The sequence below is a fragment of the Equus asinus genome, chromosome 12, assembly GCF_041296235.1.
Source record: "Equus asinus isolate D_3611 breed Donkey chromosome 12, EquAss-T2T_v2, whole genome shotgun sequence".
Lineage (NCBI taxonomy): Eukaryota > Metazoa > Chordata > Mammalia > Perissodactyla > Equidae > Equus > Equus asinus.
The window spans coordinates 85,786,521-85,807,741 of NC_091801.1; the positions used below are offsets into that span (position 1 = coordinate 85,786,521).

At 63.1% G+C, this 21,221-nt stretch overlaps 4 protein-coding genes across 22 annotated transcripts in view; 1 reads left to right on the forward strand and 3 right to left on the reverse strand.

Moving 5' to 3' along the window:
• Nucleotides 1-3: 3 nt before the first annotated feature.
• Nucleotides 4-4,015, forward strand: LRRC14 (leucine rich repeat containing 14). 8 transcript variants are annotated; one of them, XM_014858166.3, is made up of 6 exons: nt 5-80; nt 420-450; nt 668-713; nt 1,817-2,037; nt 2,219-2,803; nt 2,898-4,015. In XM_014858166.3, exons 4-6 carry the CDS (start codon nt 1,826-1,828, stop codon nt 3,463-3,465), a joined length of 1,365 nt encoding a protein of 454 aa, XP_014713652.1. In that variant the 5' UTR covers nt 5-80; nt 420-450; nt 668-713; nt 1,817-1,825; the 3' UTR covers nt 3,466-4,015. The 8 variants fall into 8 exon arrangements, with proteins under 8 accessions (XP_014713648.1, XP_014713652.1, XP_070338021.1 ...); XM_044780919.2 differs by having other exon boundaries at nt 15-80; nt 1,684-2,037; XM_070481920.1 differs by having other exon boundaries at nt 10-80; nt 420-713; nt 1,684-2,037.
• Nucleotides 4,016-4,391: 376 nt separating this feature from the next.
• LRRC24 (leucine rich repeat containing 24) lies at nt 4,392-10,212 on the reverse strand. 7 transcript variants are annotated; one of them, XM_044780924.2, is made up of 6 exons: nt 8,776-8,886; nt 7,730-7,818; nt 6,785-7,034; nt 6,344-6,622; nt 6,010-6,178; nt 4,392-5,300 (listed from the first exon to the last, which is right to left on the reverse strand). In XM_044780924.2, exons 3-6 carry the CDS (start codon nt 6,950-6,952, stop codon nt 4,459-4,461), a joined length of 1,458 nt encoding a protein of 485 aa, XP_044636859.1. In that variant the 5' UTR covers nt 6,953-7,034; nt 7,730-7,818; nt 8,776-8,886; the 3' UTR covers nt 4,392-4,458. The 7 variants fall into 7 exon arrangements, with proteins under 7 accessions (XP_044636859.1, XP_070338017.1, XP_044636858.1 ...); XM_070481916.1 differs by lacking the exon at nt 8,776-8,886 and adding an exon at nt 8,415-8,431 and having other exon boundaries at nt 6,010-6,215; XM_044780923.2 differs by lacking the exons at nt 7,730-7,818; nt 8,776-8,886 and adding an exon at nt 10,172-10,212.
• On the reverse strand, nt 8,439-11,180 carry C12H8orf82 (chromosome 12 C8orf82 homolog). Its single transcript, XM_070481924.1, has 3 exons — nt 10,995-11,180; nt 10,172-10,220; nt 8,439-9,947 (listed from the first exon to the last, which is right to left on the reverse strand). The coding sequence occupies exons 1-3, from the start codon at nt 11,142-11,144 to the stop codon at nt 9,502-9,504; spliced, it is 645 nt and encodes a 214-aa protein (XP_070338025.1). The 5' UTR covers nt 11,145-11,180; the 3' UTR covers nt 8,439-9,501.
• Nucleotides 11,181-11,639: 459 nt separating this feature from the next.
• The window catches only part of ARHGAP39 (Rho GTPase activating protein 39), a 124,766-nt gene continuing 115,184 nt past the window's right edge, over nt 11,640-21,221 (reverse strand). For 5 of the 6 annotated variants that reach the window (XM_044780878.2, XM_044780881.2, XM_070481912.1 and 2 more), the window contains exons 7-12: nt 19,802-19,894; nt 16,402-16,475; nt 14,765-14,964; nt 13,897-13,988; nt 13,310-13,479; nt 11,640-13,183 (exon numbers count right to left, since the gene is read on the reverse strand). In XM_044780878.2, coding sequence (XP_044636813.1) covers nt 12,989-13,183; nt 13,310-13,479; nt 13,897-13,988; nt 14,765-14,964; nt 16,402-16,475; nt 19,802-19,894 — 824 coding nt within the window. In that variant the 3' untranslated portion in view covers nt 11,640-12,988. The remainder of the gene's footprint in view (nt 13,184-13,309; nt 13,480-13,896; nt 13,989-14,764; nt 14,965-16,401; nt 16,476-19,801; nt 19,895-21,221) is intronic. The other variant, XM_044780883.2, reaches the window with a different exon arrangement.

Genomic DNA, 21,221 nt, shown 5'->3' on the forward strand with positions numbered 1-21,221 from the left:
TCGCGGCGCGCGGCGGCGCTGGGCGGGGCGCCCCGGACGGCGGGGCGGGGCCGGCGGTGGTGGCCGCTGCTTCGGGGCCGGTGAGCGAGGCCGGGGGCTGATTGGGCGGCGTGTGCCCCCGGCCCTGCCTGGACGCTGGAGGCGGACGCGGCGCTCGGGGCGGCGCTGACCGGGAGGCGGGGCGGGAGCCCGGGCGGGGCGGCTGCTGGCTGGGGAAGCACCTGGAGCTCCGCGCCGGCCTGAGCGGCGTCGGCCGGGGACGATACACAGGCTTAGATGGGCAGACCCCGCCCGGGAGGCCGAGGGCGGTGGGCTCAGCGCCTCCTGCGGCTCGAGGCCGGGAGGAGCCGGGCGGGGGCGGCCGCACAAAGGCTCCTCCCACGGTGACCACTGGCTGCTTTCATTTCCTCTCGTGACAGGTGCTCGGTTGGTCTGTCCTGTTACAGCGAGGTATGAATCGTCCTCGCGAGATTTGTCCAGGCAGAGCGAGGCCGAGGGTTTGGCGTTCGGGGCTCCTCAGGAACCAGTGCCCTAAGGGCTTGTGTTGTGTGTGAGGTCCGCGAAAGCAGGGGCTCTGGGGCCAGACTGCCCCCTGCCCCAGCTCATCACCCAGGCTGTGACCTTGGTCGAGCAAGGCCTAGGTCTTGGTTTTCTAATCTGTTTTCAGGGGGATGACCGGGAAGCAGTTTTGAGGATGAGGTGCCTGGCGCACAGTAAGTTGGCTAAGTGTTGCTGCTGCTGCGGCTGCTGAAATCAGTAGCAGAGGTGACACCTGGGGTACCCTGTGGCCTCAGGCATCTCCTGTGTGCCCTTTGTCAGCTTGGATGTCCCTTCGGCAGTGGCCTCTACCCATCTGAACAATCCCTGGCCTGGGGCCTTCTGAATCCCAAGGGTTTGAGACTTGGTTTCTCAACATGGTTCTCCAGGGAAGAGGGAGATATTTAGACAGATGACAATGACCTCGGTGGGTGAGGGTTGCTTTCTGCAAACCTCCAGGGGTCTCCATGCCTGCCAATGCTCCTGGAGAGTAGTGGGACAGGGGGTTGCGCTGAGAGCTTGTGTCACTCAGGCTGTCTGGACTCTGTGTTCCCTAGTCCTGGTCATTTCTATCTGCCTGCACCTGTGCTTCCCGCCCCTCTGCTGTGCTGTGAATCCAAGGGTGTCCTGCACGAGGCCTCTACGAAGGAGAGGGGAGGGAACTGTGATGTAGCTTCCAGTCCCCTGGGAATGTGCCACCACCTCTAGTGCTTGTGTGTCGGGGGAGGGGCCTAAGTTTTATTCTCCTTTGAGGAAGGGAGGACTTCTGATAGATAGGTTTGTGATTTGAGGGGCAGGGAGTACAGATGGGAGCCCCTGCAGAGCAACAGCCATAAAAAGCATACCCAGGCCAGCTGGTCACTTCTGGTGGCATGCTATTTACATATTGCTTGATGGCTTTGTGTTCCTAAAGAAGCCCCCACACTGCTAGAGAGTGGGGACTGGGAGGTGACCTTGCCCTCCTTTCCACTCTTCCCAGCCCCTTGCTAGGCACCTAGCACTTGCTCTTAGGTGCTGAGATGCTCCACGGAGCACCAGCTCTGTGCCAAGCCCCATGCTGGGCTTTCCCACTACCAGTGCATGGATGGGGCTGTGGCCTGGTCATGTTCTGTGGTGTCCTCCCTGCTGAAGAGCCCTTCCCCACAGGTGGCTTCCTGCCGGGCCCAGCACCATGCACACGCTTGTGTTCCTGAGCACGCGGCAGGTGCTCCAGTGCCAGCCAGCTGCCTGCCAGGCTCTGCCCCTGCTGCCTCGCGAGCTCTTCCCTCTGCTGTTCAAGGTGGCCTTCATGGACAAGAAGACCGTCGTGCTGCGCGAGCTGGTGCACACGTGGCCCTTCCCACTGCTCAGCTTCCAGCAGCTGCTTCAGGAGTGTGCCCACTGCAGCCGAGCCCTGCTGCAGGAGCGGCCCAGCACAGAGAGCATGCAGGCCGTGATCCTGGGGCTGACAGCCCGGCTCCACACCCCAGAGACTGAGGCTGGCACACAGCCCCTCTGCAGGTATGGGCTTGCCTGAGGGGCCCTCAGGCCTGGGGGGGTGCAAAGAGGGTCCCCTGAGAGGTTCCAGGCTGGTACAAGAGGTCAGTGCAGGAACAGGCATGTTGCTCTTGTCCCAAGGTATCTGGGAGTGGGTGTGGGCTCTGCCCCCTTGTCTCCTGCTTCAGCCCACCCATGCTCCCAGGAAGCATGCCCTGCGGGTGCTGGACATGACAGGCCTCCTGGATGATGGTGTGGAGCAGGACCCCGGCACCATGAGCATGTGGGACTGCACAGCAGCTGTGGCCCGGACATGCATCGCACAGCAGCAGGGCGGGACTGTGGAGCCCGGGCTGGACCCCATTCCTGTGGAGGTGCGTGTGGATCTGCGGGTAAACCGGGCCTCTTATGCATTCTTGCGGGAGGCGCTCCGCAGCAGCGTTGGCAGCCCGCTGCGGCTCTGTTGCCGAGACCTGCGGGCTGAGGACCTGCCCATGCGCAACACCGTGGCCCTGCTGCAGCTTCTGGATGCGGGCTGTCTGCGGCGAGTGGACCTGCGCTTCAACAACTTGGGCCTTCGCGGCCTGTCCGTCATTATCCCACATGTGGCCCGCTTCCAGCATCTGGCCAGCCTGCGGCTGCACTACGTCCATGGGGACTCACGGCAGCCCTCCGTGGATGGTGAGGACAACTTCCGATACTTCCTAGCTCAGATGGGCCGCTTTACCTGTCTTCGGGAGCTCAGCATGGGCTCCTCTCTCCTCTCAGGGCGGCTGGACCAGCTGCTCAGGTGAGCAGGCCCCACTATTGCTGCACTCCTTCCCTCCCCTCCATGAGACTTTCCCCTGGCCTTGCCTGTTCGTGACCTCTTGTATCCTTTGCAGCACCCTGCAGAGTCCCCTGGAGAGCCTGGAGTTGGCCTTCTGCGCCCTGCTGCCTGAGGACCTGCGCTTCCTGGCACGGAGTCCCCATGCTGTCCACCTCAAGAAGTTGGACCTAAGTGGCAATGACCTGTCTGGCAGCCAGCTGGAGCCCTTCCAGGGTCTGCTGCAGGCAGCAGCAGCCACACTGCTGCACCTTGAGCTGACCGAGTGCCAGCTTGCCGATACCCAGCTACTGGCCACACTCCCTGTGCTGACCCGCTGTGCCAGCCTCCGCTACCTCGGTCTCTATGGCAACCCATTGTCCATGGCAGGCCTTAAGGAGCTCCTGCGGGACTCGGCGGCACAGGCTGAGCTGCGCACAGTGGTGCACCCCTTTCCTGTGGACTGCTATGAGGGCCTGCCCTGGCCGCCGCCTGCCTCTGTCCTGCTGGAGGCCTCCATCAATGAGGAAAAGTTTGCCCGTGTGGAAGCTGAGTTGCACCAACTGCTGCTGGCCTCAGGGCGTGCCCATGTGCTCTGGACCACGGACATCTATGGGCGCTTAGCTGCAGACTACTTTAGCTTGTGATCTCTGAGCTCTGGGTGAGAGACAGGCTGTCCTGGGGTCCAGGGCTGCTGAAGGCTGCTCCCCCACTTGGCTAGGCGGAGCCTTTGCTGGGACCCTGCTAGAGGCCTGACACAAAGGCACTGGTCTCTCATTTTCCTGCTTTTGGGCGCACCTTGAGCTTCCCCGTGCTTTCTGCAGTGCTCTGGGCAGTCTGCCTTGCTCCTGCTCTCCTGACTGGCTGACCATCTGTGGGCCTGAGGGCTGCGTTTCAGGCCCGCTTGGTTTAGCTGCGCTTGGCTGCCCTCCAGCATCCTGGTCCTCTCTGTGGAATTTCCTGGGGTCTCAGCTGTGAGCTGAGAGAGAGTGTGCTCTTCGGGTCCTTCCCAAGAGCAGACTGCCCTGAGGTTTAAGTTGGGGCAGGGGCCTGCTTCAGGGAGGGTTGGGTCTCCATGCACTCCGGGGCTTCTCACGGTTCTCCCTGCCCTGGCACCCAGGAGGCCGCCTGTTGGCTGGGCTTTGGGGCCAGAGAGTGTCCTTAAGGTACAAATGTGGAGTGCGTTTGGAACTTAAATTTGTGGCTGTTTTTTCTGTCCTAATTGGTCAGAGTGACCTGTCCCTGGCTCTGCTGGCACCCCAGCATGGCTGCTGGGTAAGAGCTGTCTTCTAGTGTGCCGCCCCCTCCCCTTCCCGGGCATCCCCAGCAGCTCGCAGCGTGTGGGCCTGGCGGCGCGGCCAGGCGCCCCTCCCCCGTGGGCAGGTGCAGGAGGCCGGTGCCGGGCGGCCGGGCCCTGCCGAGCTGGAGGTTGGGTCGCTCTGGGCGGGGTCTTTCCTGGAGGGCCTCAGTGCGGGCGTCGGGAGCCTCCCTGGCCACCCTCGGTCCGCACCCCGGGAGCGCAGAGCCGGGGTCCCCCGCCCCCGGGCCCACATAAGGCTCGCCGCACACTGCGCAGCTTCCACCCTTTACTGACGGCGCCGGCGCATGCGCGAGCGAGCCGCGTCATTAGCGCGCGCCCCTCAGCAGCGCGTCCCGCGGGCGGCCGGGCGGTCGGCGAGGAGTAGCTTGGAGCGGTCGATGACGAACATCTCGTGGCCGCGCTCGCCGCGGAGCTCCTCGAGCTGCGCGAAGGTGCAGGGCCCGTCCGAGTAGTCGTTGACGAACAGCGCGCCCTCGCCCGGCGGCCCCGGCGCCCGTGGCCCGCGCCGCCCGCGGAAGATGAGGGCGGCCAGCAGCAGCGCCGTGAGCGCCAGCAGCGCGATGGCCGCCGCCACCGCCGCCTGCGTGGCCAGGCCCAGCGCGCGGAAGGCCAGGCTGCCCGCCTCGTGCAGGGGCTCGCGGCCGGCGGCCGGCGGCGGGGGCGGCGGCGGCCGGGACAGGTTGACCAGCAGCTGGAAGGGCACGCGGGCGGCGCCGCCGGCGTTGGAGGCCTCGCACTCGTACTTGCCGGCGTGGGCCAGGGTGATATTGGCGAGGAAGAGCATGCCGCTGCCCGTGTCGGGGGCCGCGGGCGCGCCCGGGCCTGGCACGCCGCCCTCCGGCTGGGCCTGCGCGCGCGGCTGCCCCTCGCGAGGCTGGGCCAGCTTTCTCCAGGTCACCAGGGGCTGCGGGTAGCCGGAAGCCTGGCAGGCCACCCGCAGGTCCTCCCCCAGGTTGGCCGTCACCTCCAGCGGCTCCACGTGCACAGAAGGCGGGATGCAGATGAGGCTACTGCCAGAGACGTCCAGAAGACTCTGAAGAGCCAGGCGCGGGGGCTCCGCACACGTGATCTTCTTGTCCCTGGAGCTGAGCAGCCGCTGGCCGTCCTCCTTGATCCAGGCTCCCAGCCAGTGCAGGGCACAGTCACAGCGCCATGGGTTCCCTGCGGGCAGAGCGGCAGTGGGCAGGTAGCTCAGGGGTGGCCCAGAACGCAGCCTGTGCAGTTGGGCTTCTTGCGGGCAGCGCAGGAGCCCTTTGCCCACCTCCCACAGAGTTGAGGGCCCCTGCCACCCCTTCTCTGACTCCAAGCTCCTTGGAGTGTGGGCAGGCTCTTCCCTGGCTCCTTTAGTTCTGTGATGCACAACCAGTTCACTTCACCAATCTCTAAGAAAGTCCCTGCTTCTCAGGTCTCTCCCTGCAACAAGTTCCACTATTTTGGGGGAAACTCTGTCCCCCCATAGACATCCACTGCCACTAAAATTTTGCAAATCTTGTCAGCCTTGTCTTCAGTTATTATCTCTTGGAAAGGCTCCCAGTCCTGAGCTCATCTTTCCAGTTTTTGCCTGCCTGCCATCAAATGGCCCCAAAGTGTGCAAGCCCCTCAACTCTGTCCAGTCTGTCCAGAGACCTCTACCTTTTCTGTCTCGCTTAGGCAAGGTCCCTGAGTTGTGTCCCTACCAACATCCCAATTCCTAGCAGCCTTGTTATTGCTGCAGGTAGTGGTGTGGCCCTCCAGAGTGCTGCCTGATGGTCTGCAGCTCAGAAGCACTGCCATGGGAGCCCCCTCCACACCTGTGCCTGCTCCCTACTGACACCACTGTGGCCAAAGAAGACAACTTTGCATGAGACCCCCTTGCCCCAGAAAGAGGTACCTGTGAGGCGCAGGACCTGCAGGCTGGCCAGGGGCTGCAGGGCCTCACGGCTGATGGTGCCCAGCTGGTTCCTGCTGAGGTCTAGCAGTGCCAGCGAGGAGAGCCCGGCCAAGGCCTGGTCCTCCAGCAGCTCAATGCTGTTTTCTTGCAGGTGCAGCTCCTGCAGTCGCTGAAGCAGGGACAGCAGACCATCAGGGAAGGGGGTCCTGGGGGACAGGTCCTCTTCTTACCAGGCTATACTTAAGTTGACTTTTCTCCCCTTCACTGCTCCAACCCAGCAGGGCAGGTAGCAGTACAGGAGGACCCCTTCTTGCCCCATCCCCACCCCCCTCACCGGCAGGTGCAGGAAGGTGAAATCCAGCAACTGCACCAGCTGGTTACCAGCCAGGTAGAGTACACGCAGCTGGGCCAGGCCAGTGAAAGCACCGATGCGCAAACCATGTAGCCGGTTGCCTGTGAGTGCCAGCTCCAGCAGGCGTGGCTGCGCGCGGAAGGTGCCTGGCTCCAGGGCACGCAGGCTGTTGTTGTGCAGGTAGAGATGGCGCAGGGCAGTGAGGGGCGCCAGGATGCCTGGCTCCAGGTTCGCGATGCTGTTGTCCTGCAGGAACAGCGTCTGCGGCCGGAGGAAGAGAGGGAGGGTGGGTATTTACCCTGCTGAGGGAGTCTGCTTCTTCCCTAGGGTGCCCCATCTAGCCACTTGGGGCGCTCACACACCCCTTTTCTCCCTGTCGCAGGTACCCCTAGCCCGCAGCTGGTGGTCCCACGTGGTGCCCACCTGCGTCCCGGGTGGGAGTCCAGGTGGGATGACGCGCAGCCGCAGAGCGCCACACTCCACTGTGGTGCTGTAGCAGCGGCAGGTGGTGGGGCATCCGGCAGCGTGGAGTGGGAGACTGGGCACCAACAGTAGTGACAGCAGCAGTAGTGTGGGCGCCCCTGGGGCCATCTCCCGCGGGACTGGCCGTGGACCAGAAGCTGCAGTCTCCTCACCAGCCTCCCTACAGTGTGGCCCGCGATGGGATGCACCTCTGGAAACACAGGTTGGCAGGCCTGCCCTTACATTTGAGAGCCAGCAAAGAGCATGGATGAAGGCCCACACCCTGTGTCTAATTTTTGAAAAGCTGTACATCAGTTCAAGAAACTGATAAATAAAACATTCATTGCTCTCCTTTACAAAAACAGTGATAAAGATCTGGGGCATCAGATTCCAACTTAGAAATTCTGACGTCCTCAGAGTCTTGCTACACTGGCCGCTGGGGAGAGCCAACTCCACCCAGCCCCCTTCTATTCACATCTCCGTGTTCCTGGCACTGTGAGTGGCTTCCTGATCATGCATGTGGATGTTGAGGTCACGTTGCCCTCCACGCCCTAGCAACTGATCACTCCTTGGATCTAGGGTGCAAGAGGTTGGTGTGAGGTGTAGGCTTGGGGACACATGGGCAGTGAAATCCAGGGCCCAGTTACCCAAATGGGCTGGAAGGGAAAGAGCAGGCTCTGGCAGACACATCTCCTTGTCCACATGGTCTCCACATGGACCCAGTGGGGACGGGCATGAGACCTCATCAGGCACAGAGCCCAGAGCAGAGGTCCTTTTTGTGCCCCCAGGGCAAGGCCTCAGGCCCCAAGCTGCCCGTGTCCCTGTCCTTGCTTGACCTTGACCCAGTGTTAATGCTAGTTGTTTTATCCCTAGAAGTCATGCTCTGTCCCCAACCTTGGGATTCACCTGTTGTGACTTGGGCAGAACTAGTCTGAGTGGAGCCACCAGCCACAGGAAAATCAAATCCCAGCTTTGTCCAGCCCCTGTTCTGCCTCCTGGGGGTGGGAGTAGGTGGGACAGCTTAGCTAGAATTGGGGATTTTCTCAGGGAACTTGTTAGAGAATTGGAGGATGAGACAGACACTAAGAGAGTCAGTTTAGAAGCTATGGGCCTGTGTTCTCCATGCTGGCTCGCAGAAAAGTGTTTCTGTCTTTGGGGGTAGGTGGGGCCCTGGGACAGCTGTGGTGTCAAAGGGGCCTGGGCCACCGAGTTTTTAGTGTAGTTCCCCAAGTGGGCTCTAGGAGCAGTGACCTCCTGGACTGTGAAGGAGTGAGTAGTGTTTTGGAGGTTTACACACATGCAACTCTGATCCTAGAAAGACGGGAAGGCCTGGGTTTAGTACCAGGTACAGTACACAGTTCCGGGTACAGTTTTAAAGGTGGGGACCTTGGCTGAGAAACTAGCCAGTCCAGAGCCAGGGATGGTGAGGCTGAGGGTGTGCTGTCACCCAGCTCCTGGCCATACCTCAAGTGGTCCCTGCTCTGAACACCTGCCTGTTCACCAGTTCTCCCCTTTGGCGAGAGTGAGTCATGTGGAAAGGTACCAAGGGGCCTTGGTATTCGTTTAAATCTTGCTCTAAATTGTAACTCACATGATTACTTAAAGTCACTAGAGGTGAGGTAGGCACAGCAAGTTTTAATGGAACAGCTTTGCCCAGGCAGAGGCGGTTCCCAGGTGTCTTAGGATGTGTGTGAACCCCAAGAAGCTGGAGGCATTCTCTGGGCCCCTGGGATCCATTTCTTTGAGCAAAAGGGCTGGCCCAGGGCTCCTCCACCCAGTCTCCAGCGGCAAGGCCTTTCAAGTGGAGGTTCTTGGCCTCCTCCTCAGGACGTGGGGTACTGCTGTTCACATGGAGACCCCCTAGATGTTGATTCGTGTAGAAGGGCCGGCCTGGGCAGGGATGAGGGCCCAGGTGGGAAGAGCAGGGGAGGCCAGTCCAGAAATCCTTTTACCCAGCGGACAACCCCCTAATCCGGCTGGCAGGGGGCGGGGCGGCGCACACAGGATTCGGTGATGGCTGTCACTGTCTCCAGGGCGCCCATCTGTGCAAGGGATGGAGGGGAGAGGGAGGAAGCCCTGCGAGCCCCTCGAGTGCAGTGGGAGGCCCGAGTGGGGTGCCTCGACCCCCCACGGCGTCCCCTGCACCCCCTCCAGCGCGGATTTGTCCCCGGCCGGTTCAGGGCAGGGCGTGGTCCCCGCCAGGCCGCACGCCCTTCTCGGTGCGCGCCGGTGGCAGAGCCGGGACGGCGCCATCCCGCCCCCACGCCCGCTGACCTTGGGTCGGGCGCCCCCTCACCTGACGCTCCCGCGGCGCGGCTCCCCCGCCGAGCCCGGCGCCCTGGCCACCGAGCAGCGCCGGGCAAGGGAGGGGGGCGGGCGCCGATCGCGCAAGCGCACTGGGGCCTCCGCGCCTCCCGCCCGGACGCCCAGGCTTGCCGTCGCGAGCGCGGGCCGAACTGGAGGACGCCCCCAGCCCAGGGTGTGGGGAGGGAGAGGAAGGGCCCGCGACCCCGACCCTCCCGGCCGTCGGGGCCCGGGCCGCGGCAGCACCACGGACAGCGCCGGGCGGGGCGGGGCCACGGCGCACCTCCGCCGCGCACGCGCACTCGGCCGGCGCGCTCTCCGGGTGGCGCGTGCGCAGCGACGCGGGCCGGGGACGCCGGGAGGGCGGAGGGAGCTCAGGGCGGCGGGGCGGCGGCCAGCAGCGGGGCCAAGTCCATGGTGAGGGCGAGGCGGCGGCCCTGCCAGCGCACGTGCGAGGGCAGCGCGGGCGCGCCGGGCGCGTACTCGAAGCAGGCGCTGAGCTCGAAGGCCAGGGCCGAGCGCACCAGGCCCACGCCGCCCGCGCGCTCCGGCGCCGGGTGGTAGAGGCGCCCGTTGGCGGCCAGGGGCAGCAGGCGCGCGGGCTCGAAGGGCACCGTCAGGGCCTCGCCGCCGCCGCAGTAGGAGAGGCGCGGGGGCGCGGGGCCCGCGGCCAGCAGGTGCGTGTAGACCACGGGCCGGTCCTCGCAGCGCAGGAAGTTGCGCTCCCTGCCGCAGAGCGAGAGGAAGGGGAAGGAGGCTTCGTAGCGCCCGCTGCGGTTGGGTCTCAGGCGGGAGAAGAAGGTGACCAGGAACTGCGGGTCTGGGGGGGCGAAGGGCGCGGCTGCTCACCATGCTCCCCGAGGCGGGCGGCTCGCCCTGGGCCGCGCCAAGAGCTGGCCCCGGCCTCAGCCTAGACATCCAGGCTCTTGAGCGCAGGACGCCCAGCCCCCTGCTGTGGGCAGCCCGCGGGCAGGGCGGGGAGCGGAGCTCGCCAGGGCCCTTTCCGAAGGGAGAAGGAAGGTGGGGAGGAGGGCGCAGCAGTACCTTTGAAGCAGGTGGTAAAGTTCTTCATCTTGGAGTCATCCAGGAAAAGCTGCAGACAGAGGGGCAGGCCGAGGCCCATGAGTCCCAGCTTGAAGCCCGATGGAGCCGGCCCCGTCGCTCTGTGCACACCACGTGCAGGGAGGCGCGTGGGTAAACCTGGTGGCCTGCCGACTTTCCCGCATCTGCTCCGCACGCGGGGCCGTGCGTCCTCGCGCACCGGTTCTCGGCTGGCATGCCTTCCCCGCACCTCTTCCCTCCTTTCAAATTTCTAGTCAGATACGCCACCACTTCCGCGGCGGCGACCTGACTTGCCTCCTCCCGGATATGCCGGATGCCCCGGCCAGGTTTTCCAAAGCAGGCGGGGCGGGACTGGGGATGCAGTGCTCTGGCCCCTGAGCTCAGTAGAGTCGGATTCACTTACCTTAGAGACCCCGCCCACCCCTCCAGCCCGCCCCCTCTGGGACCTTCCTCCAGCCCCGCCCCCTCGGGGGGCACTCTCTCCAGCCCCGTTCCTCCGGCACTCCTCCAAGCCCCGCCCCCTTGAGGGACCTTCCTCCGGCCCCGCCCCCTCGGGGGCCACACTCTCCGGCCCCGTTCCTCGGGCCCTCCTCCAGCCCCGCCCCCTTGGGGGACCTCCCTCCGGCCCCGCCCCTTCGGGGGGCACTCTCTCCAGCCCCGCCCCTCGGGCCCTCCTCCAGCCCCGCCCTCTGGGGGGGGACCTTCCTCTGGCCCCGCCCCCTCGAGGACCCTCCCCCGGCCCCGCCCGCCCCGGGCACTCTCTCCGGCCCTTCCCTGGCCGGCACAGGCCCCGCCCCCAGCCCACCTGGCCCTGATGATCCACGTAGTAAAAGTACTCGCGCGTCCGGGGCTCGGGGCTCTGGCCCTGCGTGTAGGGGACGCCCCCGCTCCCGCCGCAGGCCCGGGCCCCCGGAGACCGAGCCCAGGCCCGGAGCGCCCCGCACGCCAGCCACATCCTCCTCCAGGCCGGAAGCCGTCAGAGGGTCACGCGGGGGCCGCGCTGCGCGAACACCCGTCCTCCGGCGGCCGCGGCCTCGCGATTTGAGTTCCGGCGGCCCCGACGCTCTTTCTTGCCCGGCCGCCTGAAGGCGGGGTGCTGGGCTCGGGGCGCCGGCGGCCGCTCGCCTCCCCCGTCCTGAGCGCGGCTCGGCGGACAGTGTGCGTGTCCTCCCAGGAACCGCGTAAAGACGTGAACACACACGCTGCCTAGAAGCCGCTGCCGAGTCGGGGGCAGGTCGGAGCCCCCCGCAGTCGGGGTCCACTCCGATACCCCGGTGGGCGTCTCGCCCCCATTCCCAGGAAGCAGCCGCGCCCCGCCCCCTCCCCCGCCTGGCCCGTCCGCCCAGGTGCCCGTACCAGCAACCAGCTGGCCGCCGTGGGGCGCTGCCCAGCTTCCCACCCAGACACCCGCAGCGACCAGAGGGGCGGGAGGCGACAGGCAGCGACCATGGCTCGCAAGTATCCATATGGATTTTATTCACACCAAGTGTTGTCACCTCTCGAGTCCGTGCGTCAGGATGAGAGTCTGTGGCCGGGTCGCCCCCGCCCAGGCCCCGAAACCACCCGACTGAAGATGCTCCCCCAGGGGACACCTGGGCCTCGGCAGGGCTGGGCTTGGTTTTAATAATAAATAAAAACAACTCTAAAAAATATATATATATAAAAACTGGGGAGAAATTAAGTCTCACAACAACTGGAACCCAAAATTCCAAAATGGAAAATGTACAAACTGAGAGTCTAGGTACCTCCCGCCAGCTCTGGCCTCGAGGAAGGGCAGTCCTGGGCACCCCTCTGGTCCCCCAGCTCGGGGTCCTTCCCTCTCATCTGCTGCAGGTCCCAGATGGGGATGGGGCAGGTCTGGATTTTGGTCAGAAGCCAAGAAAGTGGAGGAAAAAATGAAGGAATGATATCAACTTGCTCTGCACAGAGGACGGGCGAGGAGAGCTCAGAGATAAATAGCATTTGGGTTAAAACTATGTCATTAGCAAATTTAGTTCTTATATCTTTTGCTCTATTTATATCTCTATACACAGGTGGGTTGGGGTGCAGGATAGATTCTGAATTTATAGCTACATGAAGAAAAATATTCTTGCCCCTCCCCCACCCTGCCCCAAGAATGCCTGCCCAACCCTGCCCCCACCCCAGAGGACTTTGGTTTGGGGGCCCCTCCCCACCCAGAGAGCGCCTGCGGGCCCTGGGCCAGCTGGGCCCGGCTCCAGTGATAGGCAGCCCAGTGCCCTAGAGCCCCCAACTCCTGTGCAGTCACCGGGGAGGCCACAGGCAGCAGGAGCGGGGCAGGGCTGGGGAACGTGAAGACTGCAGGCCAGGTGGCTGAGGAGAACAAACAGGGCAGAGGAGGAGAGAGAGGCAGCCGGGGCAGGGCCCAGGACAGGACCACGCTGAGCGCAGGAGCTCCAGCAAGGCAGCTCACCCCGGGAAGGGCGGCGTGTGCTCTTGGGCCGGCCCAGGAGGGGCAGTGTCACTTGGCTCCAGGAAACAGAAGGCACTTTCTCGGGGCTGGCCCATGGCCGGCAGTGGGCGGTGCAGTGCCCATGGAACTGGCCACGAGGCAGGGGGCCAGAGGCGCCCTTCCTGCAGCCCCTCTGCCCTTGCTGCACCCTCAGGCCGAGGGCCTGCGTGGGGAAATGGGGGGGTTCCAGGGCTGGGGCGGGCATGGGCGGAGCCTGGCATGCTACCTCCGCGGCTGGGGCCTTCCCTCCCCCCTCCCGGCGTGTCCCCTGCCCAGGCGCACCCGAGCTTCGGCTCTGTCCCCACCCTCGGTCCTTCGGTGCCCACGTGCTATAAAACTCCCTCCATGAAGCTGGTGTCCAGGTGCTGGATGAGCACGCGCAGGAAGGACATCTCCTTGCGAGTGTTCTCGAAGATGACACGCGGGTCGTCTGATCGGCAGCGCAGGCAGTTGGGCGCCATCACCATGGCCAGGTTGCTGACGTCCATCTTAGTGATGGCCACGTTGGCGGGCTGCACGAACACCTGCGGAGGAGCGGCGGGTGGGCCCAGGCTGGGCGGGGGGCGGTTTGGGGGTGGGGCCCGGCAGAGGAGGGGAGTGGGGCATGTCCACACCCGGATGGGCCTGGCGGGGGCGGGGAGGGGGCGCACCTGGAGGAAGCGGATGAGGTAGCAGAGCACCAGGCGGTTGATGCGAGGCAGCGCGTGCACCACGGCCACGGCGGCCTCGGGGCTCTCGTAGTGCGCGATGCACTGCTCGTAGAACTCATGTGGGATCAGGGGCTCCTCCAGCTCCCGGTACCACAGCTTCAGCAGCGACGCTGCAGGCACAATGCTGGGGCTCAGCCACCTGCTACGCAGGCACGCCGGGCAGTGCCCAGTACGGTGGGGGACCCACTTGACCAGCAACCAGGGAGTGAGAGGGGATTGTGACTGGGAGGGAACCCGACTGGAGAGGGTCCACCTGGCCAAGATGGGCTGCACCAGCCCAGATCCTAGTAACCTCGTGGTCCTGAGAGCCCGGACTCATCCTGGAGACCTGGGCATTGTGGGGGAGTGACATGCAAAATGTGACTTCTTGAAAGGAGGGCTGTGCAGCTGCTGTGAGCAGGCAAGGCTGCAAGGATGTCTGTGCTGGAAATAGACGGAGCCGTGGCATCACTGGGGGCAGGGAGAGCAAACTGTCTGAGCTGCCTGGACCAGGCCTGCTCCTGCTGCCAAGGGGGCGGGGGGCTTACCTGGGACGTGGGGGTCCTCCAGGCCTGTAGGCACCTTCCACTGGTCCACTTGTAGCTTCAGGGCATTCACCTCATCAATGTCCCCAGGGACCCTGCCAGGGCACAGGGAGGGTCTCAGAGGGAAGCTTGGCTTGCCCAAGGTCAGGGGTCAGGACCACTTGACCTCTCTTCACCCAGTTGACCTCTTTCCCACCAGAGAGGGAGGTGTGGCTTGGGGCCCTTGCCCCATGCACCCAAACCACCATTCCTTGTTCCTCTGCTGGCCACCCCCATGCAGATGTTTTCCTCCATAGGGCCACTGAGGCCCAAACCCACAGGCCTGTTTTCCCAGCTGTCCTTATGGGGCCTGGGAGTGGGTCATGACAGCAAGTGACTGGCCATGTGCCACTCCCGTTGGGCAGGGGCCATCACCCTCATTCCCAGGTGAGGACCATTTGCTGGGGCATGCTGTCCCTCTCTAGACTCACATCTCAGGCCCTGCCCCTGGCTGGGGTCCAAGCGCCCTCTGGGCGCCTAGTGGCCATTTCTGCAGGGGCATTGCCCCTGGCTGGCCCTCCTGGCTGGCTCAGGCATGCTGTGGTTCAGGGGACGAGCCTGCTGACTGACCTCCTAAGCACAGGCCCTGCCCTGCCTCTCCTGGCTGAATGGTGGCCTGCCCTTCCGCTTGCTCCAGGGTGCCCTCCCTGCCCACATGCTGGCCTCTCAGGGGGCTGCTCTGAGGCAGGGGCACAGGGCTGCTGGCCCCGCTGCCCCGGGCTGGGGCAGGGAAGTAGGCCCAGTGGGCCTGGTGCCCAATAGCCCCAGCCTCCTGAGACACATGATGGAGACACCTGAGGCCCCCACAACCAGGGCCCAGGATGCAGGGCACCTGAAGATGCCTTCCGTCTGGTCACCGTTGAGCGCTAGCACCTCCTCAGACAGCCGTGTCTGTACCCAGGGCAGCTGCCGATCAGGGTACCGCTCCTTCTGCATGCTCATGACCTCCTGCAGTGCACTGCCAAACATCGATGGGCTGAACACGGCATTCTTGGCGTGCCGGATCTCCTCCACGTTGGGCTTCTTCAGCCCCTGCAAAGACAGCCCAGTTCTCTGTCCCTGCGTGCATGCCCAGCTGCCCTACTCCCAACCCTTCCTCCCCTTGCATCCCTCCTAGGGCTGCCCTGGCTTGGCCACCCCTCCTCTCCTCTTGTCCTCTCATCCCTGTGAACTTCAGGCTTCTGTCCAGCCAGAACTGAGGGCATCCCCAAGGTCCTGACCCGAGTCACCAGGGGGGGTCTCCCGCTGGACCCCCTACAGCATCCTGAAGCTTCAAGAGGCCCCATTGGTCATGCAGGAGAAAGGTAGGAGTGACTCCTGGACAGGCCAGTCTGGGAGCTGCCTGGGGCCACAAGCAGGGCCAGGCTGGCGGATCGGGGCCATGTGAGACTACCCTGTGGTGGTGGTTGTAGGCAGTGGATTCTGAAGTCTGTGGCTGGACTGGAGCAATGCATCAGGAGCGGGGACAAAGTGGGGAGGGGTGGCCAGGCTCTGGAACAGTGAGGGCACAGCTGCCTTCATCAGAGGTGGGGAAGGGTCAGGTGTAGGAGGGTCTAAGGGGCTTCCTGGGTGAGGATAGGGGCTGAGAGGGTGGAGGGCACCTGGCCGAGGATGGCCGAGGCCCACACCTCCTGACGAGGCCAGGGAAAAGGTCCAGCTGTGTGGTGTGACTGAGGCTCCCATCCTGTGGAGTAGCCACAGAATGCAGGCTTGAAACAAGGAGGACTGACCAGGTGGAGGGAAGGGCTGTGGCTGCCGAGCTCCTCCAGGTGGTAAGGGGTCCCAGTGGCTGGCCAGGGGTCAGGGAAGCACCTAGTGGAGAGCACTGCTGGGACTACCTGCCCTGCCTGCCCACCCTGGAATGGGTTCGCCCAGCCCTGGCTGATAGCACTGGGAGGAGCCCTGTGATGGTTCTGGGCTCTCGGACCTCCACAACCAGATGGACAGCCCAGTGTGAGCAAGGGGGGCACAGGGTGGTCTTCTGAGCCTGCCTTGCAGTACAAGGCTGAGCCTCCGCTGGGTCCAGAGGCAGGCTGCCAGGAGGCGAGGGTCTCCCGGCCCGCCCATGGACTATGCCTGCCCTCTACACCTCACCACGCCGGCCCGACAGTGGCAGGCCTGAGGCAGCTGGTGTCACTGTCGCAGCACACCCCACCCTCACTCAGGCTGGTGATCTGATGCCCTGGTCCAGCCACACACTCCTTTGCCTGCACTGGCTCTGGAACTGAGGGTGCAGACCCTGCCCAAGGCCTTCCACGGTCACCTGCCTAGGTGGGCTCCTCGCAGCACCTCTGCACCATGAGCTGTCACTCCCTCACCCCCGAATGTGCAGGCTGGGTTTGAGGAAAGCAGGGCCCTCAGGACATGAAGGCTGGCTGCCCAAGGGTCCTCGCCTCCCTTTGGACCCTGTCTAGGAGTCACTGGCACAGTCTGCCGACCCCTCCCCGGCTGTCCTGGAGAAGCTCGTACCTTCTTGGCCCCAGTCAGGGCCGCCTTCTGCAGCTTGTGGTAACAGTACTTGGCATATGTGCTTATCGCCACCCCTGGAAAAAGAACAGGCGCCAGTTGGCTTGGGGTGGGCAGGGGCTGCAGGCCAGCCAGTGACTAAGAGAGGAAGCAGCAAGAGGGGTGAGGAGAGGCAGCTACTGTGAGCCCTGGGGGTCTGGGCTGGCCTGGCCAGGCTCCTGCCCACCCCTTGTCCAGGGCGGTAGGTCCTCATTCTCCTGGGCTAGGTCCTTTAGAGCAGAAGCCAATGTGTAGAGGCAAGGGGCACTTCCCTCACCTTCAGAGGAGCCAGTCTGGGGAAGGAACTCCTCCGCCAGCCCACGTACTTCTCCCCTTGACCAGGAAGGGTAGGCTGGGGATGAGGCCTGTTTCCACTGAGGAGTCACAGGGAGGACAGGGCAGGGCCTGGGCCCCAGGGCCTCCAAACCCCATGCTCCCTCCCCTGCTGGCCCTCTCAGGGCGGGTGTCGACGTGCAGCAGGCTTGGAGGAGCTTGGTGCCCACTGCCTTGGGCCAGCACTGCACGAGGGCGCCTGGGGCTGGCTGGACAGCGGGCCCAGCTCTCCTGCAGCCCTGCCTCTAGGAGGAATTCTGGGTAGCCCTGGGAGTGGGCCTCAGCCCATGGTGCCCCACACCTGCTTGGCTGAGGGCTACCTGGGCGGGAGTCAGAGAGAGGGAGGCCCGAGGCTTGGCCTGTGGTGGAGGGGATTCCCCGTGTCCTGAGCCTGGGTGTTGCTGGGAGGGCAGTGCCACTGGAGGTGGCTGAAGGCAGCAAGCAGAGGGCTGGTCTCCTTTCTCGACAGAGGAGGCTTCCTAAAACTCCGCCCCTGGCAGCAGAAGTTCTAGCTGGTGGTCACGGGCGGATGGCTGGGCCAGCATTCCGAGGGCAACCTTGTGGGGGATCTCTGCCAGGGGGCTCTCCAAGCAGAGAGGGGAGAGAGAAGAGGGAGGGGACCCCACTCAGGGTGCGTCTGAAATGTGTGGAGCATCTCTTCTAGCCTAGGCAAGGGAAAGGAAGGAGATGCAGTGGTGAGGCAGAAAGCACACAGTTAGGCCGAGCCCAGAGGAGCCGTCTGGGCCAGGGTGCCTCAGACCAAGGGATGGACAGGCAGATGGGCTGAACATGTGCCTCCAGGCTCCAGACTGGCCCCTTCTGGGCCCATGTGCCTGCTGTCTGCCAGAGGGAGGCCTCTAGACTCAAGTCTGAAATCCAAATAGAGTCTTCTTTCAAAGGAAGCAGTTTCTGTGGACTTCTGATACTGGGATCTTTGGACCCCAGTGTGAAAAACACAAACATGTCAGTCCATGAAAATCTTTTCATTTCTAATTATCACAAAATAGTTTTGTCATTATAAGTGGTAAGGGAGTTCTTTTTTAGAATAGCCAAAATGAAGACAAATATTTCTCACACATTTAAACCCTGGAGAATTGGTTTCAGGCCCCCGAGGACCCACAGATCCCCGGCAGAGAATCCCAGCTGCAGCCTCTGACTGGTCAGCTCAGGACACAGCACCTGGAACTTCTGGCCACAGGCCGACGTGGCCCTTCTGGGTAGGCTCTTGGTTTAAGGAGAATGGACGGTGTTTAAGCAAATAGGACCCAGGCCGTACCCTGACCGCTTGGAGCCTGGAGGGCATTTTGCAGCAAGGCAGAAGCCTGGGACTCCCTTTCTCCATCCTGAGGGTGTGCATACCCCTCCCTCGGTGAGTCCCTCCCATCCCTGGTCTTGGGGGCTGAGGGACACGCCCTGACCCCTGTCCCAGGGCCTCCTGGGGCCCCACCAGGCCTCTCAACAGGCTGTGATCTGAAGACCCTGGGGCTGCCTCCAGCTGGTGATCGTGGCCACAATGCAGCCTTTCTGGGCTTTTGTTTCCTCCTCTGCAGGATGGGGACAGGGACAACATGGTTGACAAGGGTGCCCGTAAAGGGCTGCCCTCAGAGTCTGGCACCCAGTGAGGGTATGACAGATGTGGCTGCTGGTGTCACAGTTTTTGTGGGCAGACGAGGAACTGAGGCCAACGTGTGCTGGGGTGCCTTTGCACCTGAACCTCCATGGGCACAACCTCCCGGGCTAGGACAGTGGGGTGTCTGCTGAGTGCTGGGTGACGGCAGTTCCCATGGCCAGCCCAGGGAAACACTCATGGTGTTGGTGGGTAGTCTGCTCTGAGCACTCTGCCCCATTCTGACCTCGCCAGGTCATGCCCGTACCCAGTGTTACAGGTGGGGAGACAGCAGCCCACAGAGAGAGCAACACACTAGCCCTCCTAGCATCTGTGCCGCTGTGCTAGGGTCTAGGCCCACCTGGGGCCTGAGTCCTTGAGGCCTGGCCATAAGGCTCAAAAGCTGCTGGGTGTAGCCAGTACCTGCTGCCTCTTGGCACTGAACCTGCTGGGTTCCCAGGGGGCAGTGTCCAGCTCCCTCCTCTGCACCCAATACCACTTGGGCCACAGGAGCCTGCTGGCTGTGTCCCCAGCCCCACCTCGCTGCTGCAACATAACCCTAATGGATGGGCTCAGGCAGGAGCTCAGAGCTCCTTCCACTCCTGTCCCAGATGAGAGTGGCCCAAAGGGGCTGGGAATCCTGGATCGCAGCTGCCTCCCTTCTCCTGCCAAGGGCAGCATGCAGCCAGAGCACTTCCCAGAGTAAAGGGTGCCAAGGCTAAGTGGTCTCAGAGAAAGAGGAGTGGGCAAGCATGGGGGACTGGATGTGCCAAGGCTGGGGGAAGTCCCGGAGGTGGGATAGGGGTTGGTCCCAAAGCCCTGGTGCCGGGAGGGGAAGCTGACGTGCCAGCAATGGGCAGTGGGGACCACTGGATCTCCAAGCAGGGGGGCACAGCCTGGGGTTAACAGGGTTTCCCTGGAGCTTGTACGGGGTTGGGGGTCCTGAGCCAGGGCCCAGAGAAGGACAGGGCTGGGGGACTGGGGGGAGGTTGGGAAACCCCTAGGCTGTGCTGTGGGCCCACCAGGGAAGCACAGCCAAGCTCAGCTCCTGCCCCAGGGATGCCGGGGCTAGAGGTCAGGGCAGGGAGGTGCTTGACCATGGGCACTCCCTCACCAAACACTTACCTGGGGGCCTCCAGTTGGCCTTGGCCAACTGTCCTCATGCCCCCTCCACACTGAGAACCCAGCATGCAAGTTGGAAACTGTTCTGAGCTCCACAGAGAAAGGGAGGCAGGCGTGGCCTCTCCCAGGAGCCCCGCCAATGACCCCAGGCCTCCAGCTGGCTCAGGAGGAGGCCGCAGGCCTGATGGTTAGTGCCCCCCTACCCCAGCCCAGAAGCGGTTAGAGAGAAAAGGCCAGGCGGCCGAGGCCGGAGAGCAGAGCTGTGCAGACGCAGCGCACAGGGGCTGCGGGGAGAGGCCCTACCATCCGGCTCCTCAACATAAGGCTTGGGTTTCTTTCTCAACTTGGACTTCTTCTTAGTGTTCCTTTCCAGGAGCTCTTTCATGTGCTGTGTCACTGGGGAGCAAACAGAGCCATGAGGACACAGAACACAGAGCCAGGAACACATGCCCACATGGGTCCCCACGCAGCCACGAGGAGGCCCCTGGGCCTGCCGGGGGCTGCCGTTCAGCTGGGAAGGTGTCACCCCTGCTGGATTCCTCAAGGGGAGACAGGGCCACTGGGCCAGTGCCCAGATGGGGTGGGGGCGAGTGTCCTGTAAGCGGCCACTTCCTGCTCACACTTCTGGGGACAGGGAGGGGTGTGTGTACCCTGGGGGAGGTGCCGGGGGCCCTTCTGAGCACTGTTGCCCAGAAAGCCAGCTCTCCTCATGCTGGAGGTGGGCAGGAAGGTGCAGGGACAGTGCCCCTGGGCAGTGGGGACAGGATGCAGTCAGCTCATGACCCACCCCTGACAGAAAGGCTTCATTCCGGGGTTCCAGAATGGCTGCATTCTGGGGGCCCAGCTCCTGAGCTGGTGCTGGAGGTGGCGCTGGGCGAGAGCAGGGGCCGGGGCTCCCCCCTCAGGCTGGTCTGGGCATGCCTCTCACTCCACACAAAGTGTCAGCCTGGCTGATGCAGACCCCTTTGTTGCCCTCCATACTGCACTCTCTGGGAGGAAGTGGCCGTGCACAGCCCACCCCTAGGCGGGACTTACACTCCTCCCTGATGGTGGACCATCCACATGAATTATTTGTAATTCTTCTGCATGGGAGATGTCTATCAATCATTTATTTATATCAGTATGGACTTAGAGATGTTCATTTTACACTCTGGGTTATACTCCAATACGACTTTATTTTCTTGCTCACATTGCCCCAGTTTTGGCTGCAGGGTGTTCTTTCAGTGGGCTCCTGCGTCCTGTGACAAACCCCACCATCTCCACTCGCCCTCTCTACCACTTCCTCACTTTCGGCACTGCACCTTTTACATTCCCTGCATCAGCCCTAGAATCAGCTGTTTCTCAAGGAGCTCTGGTTCCTTTTACTGGGAAATGGTGCTAGAAACCAAGATCTGGGTGTCAGGTGTGCTCTCTGCTCCTGAGGTGTCACTGCTTCCAGGCCCTCGCAGCTGACAAAGGAAGGGAAGATGCATGTGTTTGCAGCCCCTGTACACACATCTCTATAAATATTTCCAAAATGATGCCTCCATCTCTAACCCACCACCACACGGATCCTTCTAGCCTCCCTATCCTTGCTTGTCTGTAACTGGTTTATCTTTTCATTCTCTTAACAGTGTCTTTTGAAGAACAGGAGATTTAATTTTGATAGTGTTTTTAGTGTCACATAAAAAATCCTTTGCCTAACTCAAGAAAACAAAGATTTTCTCCTACATTCTACAAGTTT

Bases quoted from the DNA above. Each gene is read 5' to 3' on its own strand.
- LRRC24 (XM_070481915.1), bottom strand. From the start codon at position 9,076: ATGGCGCCGTCCCGGCTCTGCCACCGGCGCGCACCGAGAAGGGCGTGC. The intron at 7,035-8,775 runs GTAAAAGGATTT...CTGTGTTTCCAG, and splicing joins ATTAGGGGGTTGTCCGCTGG to AGGTGCATCCCATCGCGGGC. The intron at 6,623-6,784 runs GTGGGCACCACG...CTCCGGCCGCAG, and splicing joins GACTCCCACCCGGGACGCAG to ACGCTGTTCCTGCAGGACAA.
- LRRC14 (XM_014858162.3), top strand. From the start codon at position 1,709: ATGCACACGCTTGTGTTCCTGAGCACGCGGCAGGTGCTCCAGTGCCAG. The intron at 2,038-2,218 runs GTATGGGCTTGC...CCATGCTCCCAG, and splicing joins GGCACACAGCCCCTCTGCAG to GAAGCATGCCCTGCGGGTGC. The intron at 2,804-2,897 runs GTGAGCAGGCCC...TATCCTTTGCAG, and splicing joins CGGCTGGACCAGCTGCTCAG to CACCCTGCAGAGTCCCCTGG.
- C12H8orf82 (XM_070481924.1), bottom strand. From the start codon at position 11,144: ATGTGGCTGGCGTGCGGGGCGCTCCGGGCCTGGGCTCGGTCTCCGGGG. The intron at 10,221-10,994 runs GTGGGCTGGGGG...CTCTGTCTGCAG, and splicing joins ACGTGGATCATCAGGGCCAG to CTTTTCCTGGATGACTCCAA. The intron at 9,948-10,171 runs GTACTGCTGCGC...TCGCCCCCCCAG, and splicing joins CTTTACCACCTGCTTCAAAG to ACCCGCAGTTCCTGGTCACC.